The sequence below is a fragment of the Bos indicus genome, chromosome 17 (genome assembly GCF_029378745.1).
Source record: "Bos indicus isolate NIAB-ARS_2022 breed Sahiwal x Tharparkar chromosome 17, NIAB-ARS_B.indTharparkar_mat_pri_1.0, whole genome shotgun sequence".
In the NCBI taxonomy this organism is placed as follows: domain Eukaryota; kingdom Metazoa; phylum Chordata; class Mammalia; order Artiodactyla; family Bovidae; genus Bos; species Bos indicus.
Window position 1 is genome coordinate 66213596 of NC_091776.1, and position 12575 is coordinate 66226170.

At 49.8% G+C, this 12575-nt stretch overlaps 1 protein-coding gene and 1 long non-coding RNA gene across 3 annotated transcripts in view; one reads left to right on the forward strand and one right to left on the reverse strand.

Moving 5' to 3' along the window:
- SRRD (SRR1 domain containing) overlaps positions 1-12575 on the forward strand; it is a 31152-nt gene that overhangs the window by 10904 nt on the left and 7673 nt on the right. For both annotated transcript variants that reach the window (XR_011561210.1, XM_019977632.2), the window contains exons 2-6: positions 8866-8906; positions 10247-10506; positions 10585-10683; positions 11683-11837; positions 12196-12241. Coding sequence is in view for 1 of the 2 variants with exons in the window: in XM_019977632.2 (XP_019833191.2) it covers positions 8866-8906; positions 10247-10506; positions 10585-10683; positions 11683-11837; positions 12196-12241 (601 nt within the window). In the remaining variant the exon portion in view is untranslated. The remainder of the gene's footprint in view (positions 1-8865; positions 8907-10246; positions 10507-10584; positions 10684-11682; positions 11838-12195; positions 12242-12575) is intronic.
- On the reverse strand, positions 9803-11634 carry LOC139176764 (uncharacterized). Its single transcript, XR_011561211.1, has 2 exons — positions 10971-11634; positions 9803-10919 (listed from the first exon to the last, which is right to left on the reverse strand). It is a non-coding gene; the product is annotated as an uncharacterized lncRNA (long non-coding RNA).

Below are 12575 nucleotides of genomic sequence, written 5' to 3' on the forward strand. Positions count from 1 at the left end.
ATTTCTTCCAGGCTGTCAGCTGTGCTGGCTTGTAATTGTTCTGGTGCTCTGCTCTGTGTTTCTGTCGTGTCTCCTTTTCCATTTCTTGTTTGTTGATTTGGGGTGTCACTCTCCATCTTGGTGAGCCTGGCTTGAGTTTTGTCAATTGCGTTTATCCTTTCACAGAACCAGTTTCCGGTTTTACTGAGTTTATCTTTGTTTTCTAATCTCTCTTGTTTATTTCCTCTCTGACATTTATTACTTTCTTCCCTCTGGTTTTAGGTTTTTTTGTTCTTTTTCTAATTCTCTTAAGTGATAAATTAGGTTCTTTATATGAGATTTTTCTTGTTTTTTGAGGAAGGCTTGCATTGCTGTGAACTTTCCTCTAAGAACTGCTTTTAGCGCATCACATAGATTTTGCGCTTTCATTTCCATTTGTCAACAGCCTTTCTCAATCTCCTCTTTGATTTCACTGCTGACCCACTAGTTTTTTAGCAGCTTGTTGCTTAGTCCTTGTGTAATCGTGTGTTTTTTTTCTCATTTCTTTTTCTGTGATTAATTCCTGGTTTCATGCCGTTTTGGTCAGGAAAGATGCTTGAGATAATTTCCATGCTCTTAAATTTGTTGAGGCTTGTTTTGTACCCTAGTAGGTGGTGAATCCTAGAGAATGTTCCATGTGCAATTGAAAAGAATGTGTATTCTGGGTATTTTTTTGGATGTAATGTTCTAAAAATACCCATTAAGTCTTAACTGTTCTTTTTGTATCATTTCGTATCTGTTACTTTATTGATGTGAGTGGGGTGCTAACCTCTCCTACTGTTCTGGATTTCTGTCAGTTTCTCCCTTTATGTCTGTTAGTATTTGTTCTGTGTATGGGTGCCCCGTGTGTTAGGTTACTCCTTGGAAGGAAAGTTATGACCAACCTAGATAGCATATTGAAAAGCAGAGACATTACTTTGCCAACAAAGCTTCGTCTAGTCAAGGCTATGGTTTTTCCAGTGGTCATGTATGGATGTGAGAGTTGGACTGTGAAGAAAGCTGAGCACTGAAGAATTGATGCTTTTGAACTGTGTTGTTGGAGAAGACTCTTGAGAGTCCCTTGGACTGCAAGGAGATCCAACCAGTCCATTCTGAAGGAGATCAGTCCTGGGATTTCTTTGGAAGGAATGATGCTAAAGCTGAAACTCCAGTACTTTGGCCACCTCATGCGAAGAGTTGACTCATTGGAAAAGACTCTGATGCTGGGAGGGATTGGGGGCAGGAGGAGAAGGGGACGACAGAGGATGAGATGGCTGGATGGCATCGCTGACTCGATGGACGTGAGTCTGAGTGGACTCCGGGAGTTGGTGATGGACAGGGAGGCCTGGCGTGCTGCGATTCATGGGGTCGCGAGGAGTCGGACACGACTGAGCGACTGATCTGATCTGATCTGATGTGTTGGGTGCGCGCATGTTGATGAGTGTGAGATCTTCTTCTGTTGGTCCTTGTATCATCACTTAGTGTCCTTTTTTATCTTTCTTTATCTCCTTTGTTGTAAAGTCTATTTCGTCTGATATTAGTATTGCAGCCCCTGCTTTCTCGTCACTTCCGTTTGCATGAAATGTCTTTTTCTATCCCCACTTTCCGTCTGTTCGTGTCCTCTGCCCTAAAGTGGGTCTTTTGTGACCAGTGTATTGTAGGCTCTTGTTTTTTGTTTTGTTTGTTTGTTTTAATCCCGTCTGCCACTCTGTGTCTTTTAATTGCAGCATTTAGTCCATTGACATTTAAGGCAGTTATCGATAGACATGTATTCACTGCCATTTTAAATCTTGTTTTCCCTTTGGTTTTACGTTTCTTCTTTGTCCCTTTTTCTTTTTTGTGGCTTGGTGATTTTCTTCTCTCTTGTTGATGGTCTCTTCTTTTTGGTTCTGGTGACTCTGTTGGATGCTTTTGATTTGTGGTTACCCTGTTTTTCAAGTGTGTGAACCCCTTCCTGTATTTGCTTGTCTTAGACTGGTACTCAATCATACAGGCTCCAACACATTATAGGGGGAAATAATCTATGTTCTTACTCTTCTTCCCCACGTCTTATGGTTTTGATTTCTTTTATATCTTCATGTTCATGCTCCATTCTCTGTGGTTATCACAGTCACAGAAGATTTTTAGATTTTTTAAAAGTCTATTTTAACTGGCTTATTTACGTGATTTACTTTCCAATTGTGATTTCCTCTTTATTAACATTTCCTTTAGGATGGGTTGAGTATTGCTGTGTTTTTTTAGTTTTTGCTTATTTAAGAAATTCTCTGTCTATTCTAAGTGATAACCTTGCTGGGTGGACGATCTTCGGCTACAGAGCTTTCCCTTCCGGGACTTTGAACCTGTCTTACCTCTGTAAGGTAGATTTCTGGCCGGTAACATTCTGTAGAGAAACTGTCTGATGGCCTTGTTGGCGGGAGCGGGGGTTCCCTTAAAATGTGTTGTTTAGTTGCTGAGTCGTGTCCTAGTCTTTGCAACCCTATGGACTGTAGCCCGCCAGGCTTCTCTGTCCATGGGATTTCCTGGGCAAGAACACTGGAGTGGGTTGCCATTTCCTCCTCCAGGGGATCTTCCTGACCCAAGAATCAAACTCACGTCTCTTACATTGGCAGGCAGGTTCTTTATCACTGAGCCGCCAGTTTTTCTCTTGCCGCCTTTAGAATTTCTCTTTAGCTATCTTTCACTTTTGCCATTTTTTAAATTATAGTATGTCTTGGGGCTTCCATGGTGGCTCATCAGTAAAGAATCTGCCTGTGGTGCAGGAAACATGGGATCGACGCCTTCCTGTACCTGGGTATCTGCTTCCTTCTGTAGGTTTGCGAAGTTCTCAGCCATAATCTCTTGAAATACATTTTTGATCCCCTTTTCTCTTTCTTCCCCTTCTGAAATCCCTATTATGCATGCTTTGTATTATTCCATAAGTCTTATATTGTTGTTTTTTCTCAGTTGGCTTTCTGTGAGTATGTGCATAAGGGAAAAGGCTACAATGGACAGGGGGACCTGCCTCTCCCCTTATGCAGCCCCCCATGACACGGCCTGGCACATCCTTAGCTGTGGGTGCACCCGATTCCAGCCCCGTCCCAGCTGTTCCCACACAGCCAACCCCAGCCCTCCCTAGGTCTGATCTCAAAGCCCATGTCCCGGCACCCAGCCTGGACCCATGCCGGGCCCTGTGTCTCAGGCACAGGGCAGCGGCACTGCCCGCCCGTGTAGCCCTCTGTTTGCTCTGGCTGCTGCAGGCCGGCTGCCACGTTCTTTCCCGAGGCTCTGACAGATCTCCAGGCTGGTGCAGGGGGGCTTCCCAGGGTGCGGGAATGTTTTTATCTTTTGTTCTACCCGGTTGCATGGAGATCTGCGTGGTTGCCCTTTCCGCACTCTGAAGTCTTCTGCCAGCGTTCATTAGATATTCTGCGAGAATCGTTCGACGTGTATTTTTGATGTATTTGTGGGAGAAGGTGAGCGTCCCATCCTGCTGCTCCGTCATCTTCATCCTCCCCAAGGTTGCTTTCTCAGTTTCTGTTTTTCACAGTTCATTATTCTGTGCTGTGCTGTCACTTCAGTCAGGTCCGACTCTTTGCGACCCTGTGGACCATAGCCCGCCAGGCTCCCCTGTCCATGGGATTCCCCAGGCGAGAATACTGGAGTGGGGTGCCATGCCCCGCTCCAGGGGATCTTCCTGACCCAGGGATCAAACCCACGTCTCTAGATGTCCTGCACTGGCAGGCAGATCCTTCGTCACAGCGCCGCCTGGGAAGCTCCAGTTCGTTCTTCGTGTGTGGAGATGCAGCGTAGTTCAGGGTGTGGAGTTCTGTCTGCTGCCGAGTTTTGCGGAGTTTGCGGGTCGTTCTGACGGCTCTTTTAGAGTCCTGCAGGGCTTCTTGTCTGTAGTGCAGTGTCCTGTGCAGAGAGTGACGGTTTTACTTCTTGCTTTCCAACTGGGATTCTTTTTCTTTTTCTTGCCTAACTGGTTCAGCTAAGGCTTCCAGCACCTTGTTGAATAAAAGTGGTTAGAATGGGTGGGCACCCTTGTCTTGTTCCTGATTGTAGAGGAAAGGCTTTCAGTTCTACATTGTTGAGAATAATGTTAGCTGTGGGTTTGTCATATATGGCTTTTGGTTTTTTTTTTTAATGTGTTTAAAGCACCTTATGGTTTTGCAGAGCATCTTCATAGACGCAGTATCTTATGTGACCCTCACAGTGACCTGCGTGGTAGGGGTGACGACGCCCGTCTCACGGGGAGAGAGTGGAAGTGGTGGAACACACAGGCGCACTGCTTAGAGCCCCGCAAGAACCTTAGCACTGGGAGTCCCAGGGCTGTGTGCTGATTCCTGAAGGAGAGGACAGTTGTGAGAGTGTAATCTGTTTGTTAATAGACATTTAAAAAATAACGTGGAATCGCAAGATTTTCCCTAATTTTTTCAATTTTTAAAATGTATGGTTGCCTTAATGTCTCCAGCTCTACTGATATATTTCTTTCTCTCCATGATCTATGCTGGATATTTGAAGCAGGAAATAAAAAGAACTTGGAATAATAAAATGTTAACACTTTTTATGATGAAAATAGTACTGCTTTCAGTGGACAGTTAATTAAGGAAGCCAGGTTGTTGTTGCTTGCTTTTTCTTCTATCTGGTTTAAATGTGTTGAATGGACTGCCCAGCTCCACCTGATCTCACTATAAAACTTGGAAAAGATGTGCTACACTTTGGAGAATAAGACGACAAGAAGGTAAACTAAGCAAGTCGTTTAAGATTCTAAGGAATTGAAAAGTCTTGATCTCCTTTGCACACCTGTAGAGCCCTGTTCTTCCTCCCATGCAGCTCTGCTGTGTTGTATAATTGCCTGTTTTCCCATCTGTGTCTTTCAGAGACAGTTCTGTAAGGCCAGAGACAGTAGTTCTCTGAATGGCTATTAAGTCCAGCTCCAGAAGGTACACAGATGAACCCATGCAGGTTGAATGAATGAACGAACAGATTTTCCTTTCCAGTGTCTGTCTCCAATTGAGACTTAGTGGTGTTTGCTTGCTTGCTTTGCAGCTTTTTTTTTAACATTCAATTATTTATTTGGCTGCGTTTTGCTCTGTGTCGCGTGGGCGCTCTCGTGCTCTGCGGTCTGAGCACGAGCTCAGTAGTTGTTTTGAGCGGGCTTAGTTTCCCCCGAGGCGCGTGGGGTCTTAGTTCCTGGACCAGGGATTGAACCCAAATCCCGTGCATTGCAAGGCAGAATCCTTCACTGGGCCACCAGGGGAGTCCCGAGCCTAGTATTTCCGATATAAAGAATGCACGTATAGTCGCTGCCCATGGAGTTTCTCCCAGAACCCGGGGGTTACATCAGGGTCAGGGGAATACCACAGGAGTGGGTGGCACAGGGCTCGGGGCTGCTCTGAGGCCTTGTAGGGGCGGCGCAGGAGGCAGCCCAGCCCAGGGTGCGAGGGGCTGTGTTGATGGCGGGATACTGGATGGGAGCAGAGGCCTGGACGGCACCCGCAACCAGGAGAGGAGGCCGTGTGGAAGCCGGGTACCACGCAGCACACGGGGCCTTTGGAGGAGCCACTGTGGCATCTTGGAGTCAGCCTTGCTGGTGGCTTGTCCGGAGGTGAAGGGCCTTTAGTGAGATGGTAGCACGGGGTGTCCCGCCCAACCCACCCGATCTTAAAAGGGCCCTTCCTTAAAGCCCCCTTTGGTCCTGGGAATCCTCGATTCCCGGAAAGCCAGTTGATCTTCAGTCACTTTTTGGAGCTGGAGGAGCTATTGGACCTGGCATGCCTCGGGGCCCACCACCTCTACTGGGACCTCTCTCTCCTTTTTCACCTGAGGGTCCAGAGGACCTTGAGTTAAAGTGATATTTTTCAGTGTCTGAGAATGTCCTCAATCTTTTAGCCATCACTGTCTCATTTCTCCTTTTATTTCTGTCCCAAACGAGCTTTCTTCAGAGGCATAGTTCTGCTGGTGCGTTGTACACGTGCCCTTTTATTTCCTCTCCTGCCACTGTTGTTTTGTTTTAGTATTTACTTTTGGCCGCACTGGGACCTCGTTGCTGCGGGGGCTCCTCTCTGGTTGCGGTGGGCGGGCTAGCTGCCCTGCGGCGTGTTGGATCTTCCCAGACCAGGGATCAAACCCCAAGGCCCCTGCACTGGCAGATGGGTTCTTAGCCACTGGACCACTGGAGAGGTCCTCCTGCCACTGTTCTGATGAGAGGCACCAGAACCATAGCCACAAGGAGAGAAAGGGCAGTCAGCGCAGCCTTGCAAGATGTCGTTTCTCTGGAAGGGCAAGGCCGTCTTTTGGAGTCAGAGGACAGACACAGAGCTGCCACTGAGCAAGCATCAGAGGTCAGAGGTCCTTCTGAACAGCTGGCAGGGTTCTCCTGTTGCCTGGGAGAGCTGCCCCACTTCAGGAGCGGAAGCCACCAGAGCCACGAGCTGGTGGAAACACTTCAGGGACCGTTTCGATGAGTTGCTTCTGGCTAAGTGAGGACTAGTGTGTGAGTCTCAGAGACTCCTGGGGCTGCCGTCCAAGGGGAACCCCCAAACTTCCCTGGCCCCTACCTCTAGGAACCCCACCAGGATCTTATGGTGAAGAGCCAGGGAAAATCACCTGGTGCCTCTGGCAGAAGGAAGAGAAGACTGTTTAAAATACACCCAGCGCATTCTTCGTCATAAAGGCGCTTTTCTCTCTGGTGAAAATGCCGTCTGTCTATAGCCTTTATTAAGTTCTGTTTCATCTACGCCTGCTCTGTTGATAGTTATCATCTTAGTGGAGGCTGGATTTTGTCGAACGCTCTTTCTGCATCTGTGGAGATGGTCATAGGATTTATCCCTCGTTTTGGTAATGTGCTGTATTATTACATTGGCTTTGCGTTCCTGGCATAAACCCCAGTTAATCATGGTGTATGCTCCTTGTAATGTGTTGCTGAGTTCAGTCTCCTCGTGTTTTTGATGAGCATTTTTGTGTCTGCGTTCATCGGGGTGTTGGCCTGTGATTTCCTTTCCTTACGGCCTCCTTATCTGGTTATGGTATCAGGGTTACGCTGGCCTCGTGAAGTGAGTTTGGAGTGTTCCCTTCTCCTGTATTTTTGGAAGGGTTTGCGAAGGATCCCTATCAATTCTTCTTTGAATGTCTGGTAGAATTCACCAGTCAATCTAACTGGTCCTGGACTTCTTTTGGTTGGGAGGTTTTTAATTACTGATTCAACTTCCTTTGAGAAGGAAATGGCAACCCACTCCAGTATTCTTGCCTGGAGAATCCCATGGACAGAGGGGCCTGGCAGGCTACAGTCCACGGGGTTGCAGAGTCGGACATGACTGAGCAACTTCACTTTCACTTTCACCTTCCTTACTAGTAATCAGTCTGTTCAGATTTTCTGTTTCTTCATAATTAAGTCTTGGTAAAATATTTCTAGGCATCTATCCATTTCTTCTGGATCATCCAATTTGTTGGCATTTAACTGTTCATAGTAGTCTCTTATGATTCTGTATATCTCTGTGGTACCAGTTGTAATGTATCCTCTTTCATTTCTGATTTTTATTTGAGCCTTCCTTTTTTTTTTTTTTGGTGAGTCTAGCTAATGGTTTGTCAATTTTGTTTATCTTTTCAAAGAACCGGCTCTTAGTTTTACTGATCTTCTCTATTTGTCTTTTTTAAAAATAGTTTTATTATGTATATATTGGCTGTGATGGGTCCCCTTGCTGCTTGGGCTTTTCTCTAGCTGGCGGAGAGCGGGGCTGCTCTCCGGGCGTGGTGTGCGGGCCTCTCACTGCAGTGGCTTCTCCTGTGCTGGAGCACAGGCTTCGGGCATGCAGGCTTCAGGAGTTGTGGCACGCGGGCTCAGGACTTGCGGCTCGAGGGCCCTGGATCACAGGTTCAGTCCTGGAGTTGCTCCACGGCACATGGGATCTTCCTGGATCAGGGATGGAACCTGTGTCTCCTGCATCGGCAGGCGGGTTCTTTACCACTGAGCCACCAGGGAAGCCCACGATTGTCTTTTTAATCTGTATTTCCTTCACATCTGCTCCGCTCCTTCTTTCCTTCTGCTTTGTTCTTTTTCTAGTTCCTTGAGGTGTAAAGTTGTTTGGGACTTTGTTTCTTGAGGTTTCTGGCTGTGAACATTCCTCTCAGAATAGCTTTTGCTGCAGCCCATGAAGTCTTGTTATATCCGTTTTAAACTCTGTTTTTTCTAATGGAAGTATAGCTCCTCCCACTTTGCTCTGGTTTGCATTTGCATGGGGTATCTTCTCCTGTCCCTCCCGTTCGCACTCTGTGTGCCCTTACGTCAGAAATGATCCTCTTGTCGGCAGCACATAGATGGATGCTCTCAATCCATTCAGCCACTCTGTGTTTTTTGATTGGAGAATCCATGCAGTTCATTTAACAATCGACTGTGTTTTGCGGGAAACACTTGGTTTTGCCCCTTCTTGTACTTTCACTTTGGGGTTATCCGTAGCAACAAAGGCCGCGGATTGAGGCCTGCTCTGTACAAGGCAGTGTGCTGGGCGTTCCCCATTTCATTCCTGCCGTAACTCTGTGAGGGGTGCAGTTCTCACCCCGTTTTAGAGGTGAGGACACAGAAGTGTGGAGAGGCTAAATCTCCACGTTTAGCCACTGTTTGTGGAGCTGCCCCCGTGTGCCAAGACCCAGACGTGTCCCTGTGAATCGGGGGCCTCCTCCGGGAAGCCCTCTCCCCGGCCCTCTCTGGGCCCCAGCGGCTCCGCTCTGGCCTTGTCCCCCGGGCACCCTGCCCCAGGCTCCGGGGTGGACTCTACGTCGGAGCGTGTGCCCCCTCCCCACCTCCTGATCATCCCGGTCAGGAGGGAGTCCCTGTTAGGGAGCCCTGAAAAGGGCAAGAGGTGACCACACCACTTTTTTTCTCAACAGGGAGGACCTGGTTATCTCTGACTTCTGGAGCTCAGCACTAGGTGGGTGCCGTGGGGCTCGGGCTGGAGGCGGCTGGGGTGGGAGGAGGGCCTGACGGTGGGCAAAGCAGGGGATCCAGCCCTCATTGGGTGACGTCTGCTTCACGGCGGGGTGTCCATGCTGGGTTCTAATGCTGACTCCAACCCCCCTTACAACTGTGTGTCTTCCTGCATTAACCCTGGTCCTCAGCTTCTGTATCTGTGGATGGACATGGAAACGTACATGTTCTGTAGTGTAACTGTATAAATGAAGTACTTCCTGAAGTGCTCTCGGTGGTGCTTGCCTGCTGCACCGGAGCAGTGGATGTCAGTTGTCACTGTGTTGTTGAAATTTACATTTATCCTGTTCTCTTCCCTGACCGTACATGGCTGTTACAGTCTCTTCCTAAACATGATGGGTGATAACACAAGTATACCATAGTTATAGTCTTTATGGAGGGACTTTTGTTGTTTATTATACATAGTTTTTATTTTTTTTTAAGTAATCAGTGACCAGACTTGTGCGCCCTGCAGTGGACGTGCAGAGTCCTAACCACTGGACCACTAGGGAGGTCCCGATATACATAATTTTTCATGCATAAAGCTTTTTACCAAATTTAAGGTGATGTTCTTAGTGTATATTTCCAGAGGTGGAAGTGGTCAACTTGCTATCCGCTTTCTGGTTGTTTTCCAGAAGGCATTCACTGATTCTTTGAGCAGTGTGGATGCGGAGAGCCAGCTCTCTATGTAACCTTCTGTGGCCTGGGTCTTATTTCAAGGTGTCCTCGCTGATGAGTCAACATTGGTATCTTATTAACGGGAATAGATAAATGGCTGTTTGCTTTTTGTTTCGTTCTGCATACAGTCTGTTCTACTGAATTCAGTACCAGTGACAGAAAAGGAGAGACGAGGACTCACCACCCAGTGAAACGATTTATTTTTCCTTAGTCTCTAGACGCCCCAGCCTTTTTAAAAATTTTTTACATGTTAAATGTTCTTACTCAAGATCATTTTGAGAGCTCTGCTCTTCAGTTCTTCTTTTATTACAAAGGTAGTATTTCAGACCACAATTCCATGTACTGGTTACCTCTTACTAAACTAGGATGAGTTAACACAAGCATTAGATGGACATCGTGGCCACGGATGAACCTGACTTTGGCTTGAAGCATTCCCTTAGTTGAGGCCGTGGGCACCCAGGTGCCGGCCGCTGTCAGCTTGGGGTGGGCGCCGCTGCACGCCCCGTGTGTGGCCAGCAGCCCCTTCTCTGGGGAGTGAAGGCTTCCGCGCCCTGCTCCCCAGGCCATGGATGGTTTAGTTCCTGGGTCACAGCGTGCCCTCTGACTGTGCAGGGCCCGCTCTTTCAGAAACCATCACGGGGTGTCTCCGGAAACACCTGGAACAGCTGAGGGCCCCCGAGGGGTCTCTCTCGGAAGCCCTGGGACACCTGCATCTCGACGCCCCCCCGGTGGAGGCAGATGCGACCCCTGGCTCCGTCCCGGAAGAGACCCTGGTCCCAGGGACCTGCTGCTTCAAGTGTGTGTGTTACGGCGTCGGGAAGTTCGCCAGCTGCGTCATAGCTAGAAGCCAGCTGGCGTTTTTGCTCCTCCTTCTGGAGCGGTGCCAGGTGAGTCTGTGTCCTCCCTTACCGCCCCCTCCTCGGTCTCGTGCGCACGTTGACTGAGCCACTCGTCGCCCTCTGCAGATCCCCAGGAGTCACTGCTGCGTGTACGACCCTCTGTTTAGTCGACTAGAAATCGCGGTCCTCAACGCCCTGGGCGTGGTGGTTCTCGGGGATAATGAGGTACGTGGTTAGGGGCACGCGAGGCCCGTCACACAGGGCTGGCGTGTCGCTCCCATGTGGACCTGTGCTGTCCTGTAGCTGGTGGCACCATGTGCCATTTGCCTGGTCCTCCTGAGGGCTGTGTGCCCGCTGTGCTCAGTGGTGGGCATGTCGCTGCACCTCCTGAGGGCTGTGTGCCCGCTGTGCTCAGTGGTGGGCATGTCGCTGCACGAGGGGAGGAGACGCGGTCTCTGTACCTCCTGAGGGCTGTGTGCCCGCTGTGCTCAGTGGTGGGCATGTCTCTGCACCTCCTGAGGGCTGTGTGCCTGCTGTGCTCAGTGGTGGGCGTGTCGCTGCACGAAGGGGAAGAGGGCGCGGTGTCTGCACCTCGTGAGGCCCTTCTGCCGGGAGGTGCCCCTTCTGGGGGCGGGAGGTTGCAGCCCAGACCCCGGCTGAGTTGTGGCTGAATCCTCAAGTAGTGGGGATCTCTGAGACCTCCGGAAAGAAGGCTCTCCAGAGGGGGCGGCTGGACCCCAAGGGAATGTTTGAAAAGGCCCGAGTCACGATGGGGAGCTGCAGAGAATGACACGGGACACAGTTCCCGAGGGCCCTGCCCCTGCCTCAGTGTCCAGAGCTGTACATACTCACGGGACACGTGTGTTCAGCAGACGTGAGTTTTCCGGGTTTCCGGATGTCCCGATTCAGTCTTGGGTAACTCTGTAGCTGTCGCCGGCACTGGGGGTAGCACACAGGGCGACGCAGGAGTGTCTCTCCCTTTGGTGCCTGAGGTCGCCACCCCCTCCGCCTCCCGTCGTCTCAGCTGCGTTAACCGTGGTGTCGGGGAACGTGTGCAGGCGGGAGGCGCATGGCGGCCTGGGCGCGGCTGTGTCGTGGGTGAGTGCACGCACACCACTGCACTCATCTGGCGCTGAGCGCGGCTGGCTAGGACTGCCCCCCCCCCCCCCCCCCCCCCCCGCTTGCTGTAAGACGCATGCTCACCCCGTGCATGTTGGACCCCAGGAGGGGAAGCGGAGCGTGTGCGGGGAGCCCACCATCTTCTACATGCCGCACTGCGGGACGGCGCTCTACAACAACCTACTGTGGAGGAACTGGTCGGTGGACGCCCTTTCCAAGGTGGTCATCATCGGCAACAGCTTCGGGGGGCTCGAGGAGAGGTGAGCGGGGGGTGCCGGGGTGAACCCAGTCCTCAAGTTCCCCCTGGACAGAGGGCTGGGCTGTGAGATGTCAGTCTGGGTCACGCTGGGAAGCAGGGTGTCTTTCTGCAAATAATTTCTCCCTTCTCTTAGGGTGGCAGAGACGGCTTTTCTAAATGGGGGAAAACAGTCATTTCTTACAACTAACACAGTATCCTTGGCTTGCTTCACATGCACTGTCGTTTCTCCCTGATGAGACGGGCAGTGACGGGGGCATTTACGCACACCCCCATTAAGTCATCTTGCTTTTCTGTGTCGTAAGGGCAATGAACCTGGTCTCATACTGCCTAATCATGTTTTCAACAATTTTGGTTTCTAGGTTGTTGACGAGGATTCTGCATAAACATTACCCATACGTTGCAAAGGTATCTGCCTGAGTGGAGGGCTGGGGTGGACAGCCTGGGAAGCTGTACTGTCTCTGTTACTGTGGAGAATCCCACCTTCACCTGTAGCGGTGGGTGCTTATGAGGGTCTGTGGTCCAGAAAGCTATGTTTGAGTGCATCTCCTCATTGTTTCTTAATTTCCTCTGTTCTCAGTATCTGATCCAACTTATGCACTGTCCTTGGGGACTCCAACTCATTGCACTAAGTACTAAAAATACCTTATTCCTTAGTAACGTTGGAGTGATGAGTAGACCAGGACTCTAGCCCGGGAGGGTGGGGCTCACTGGGCCTGTGAGGCTTGTTTCACTTTTGCAT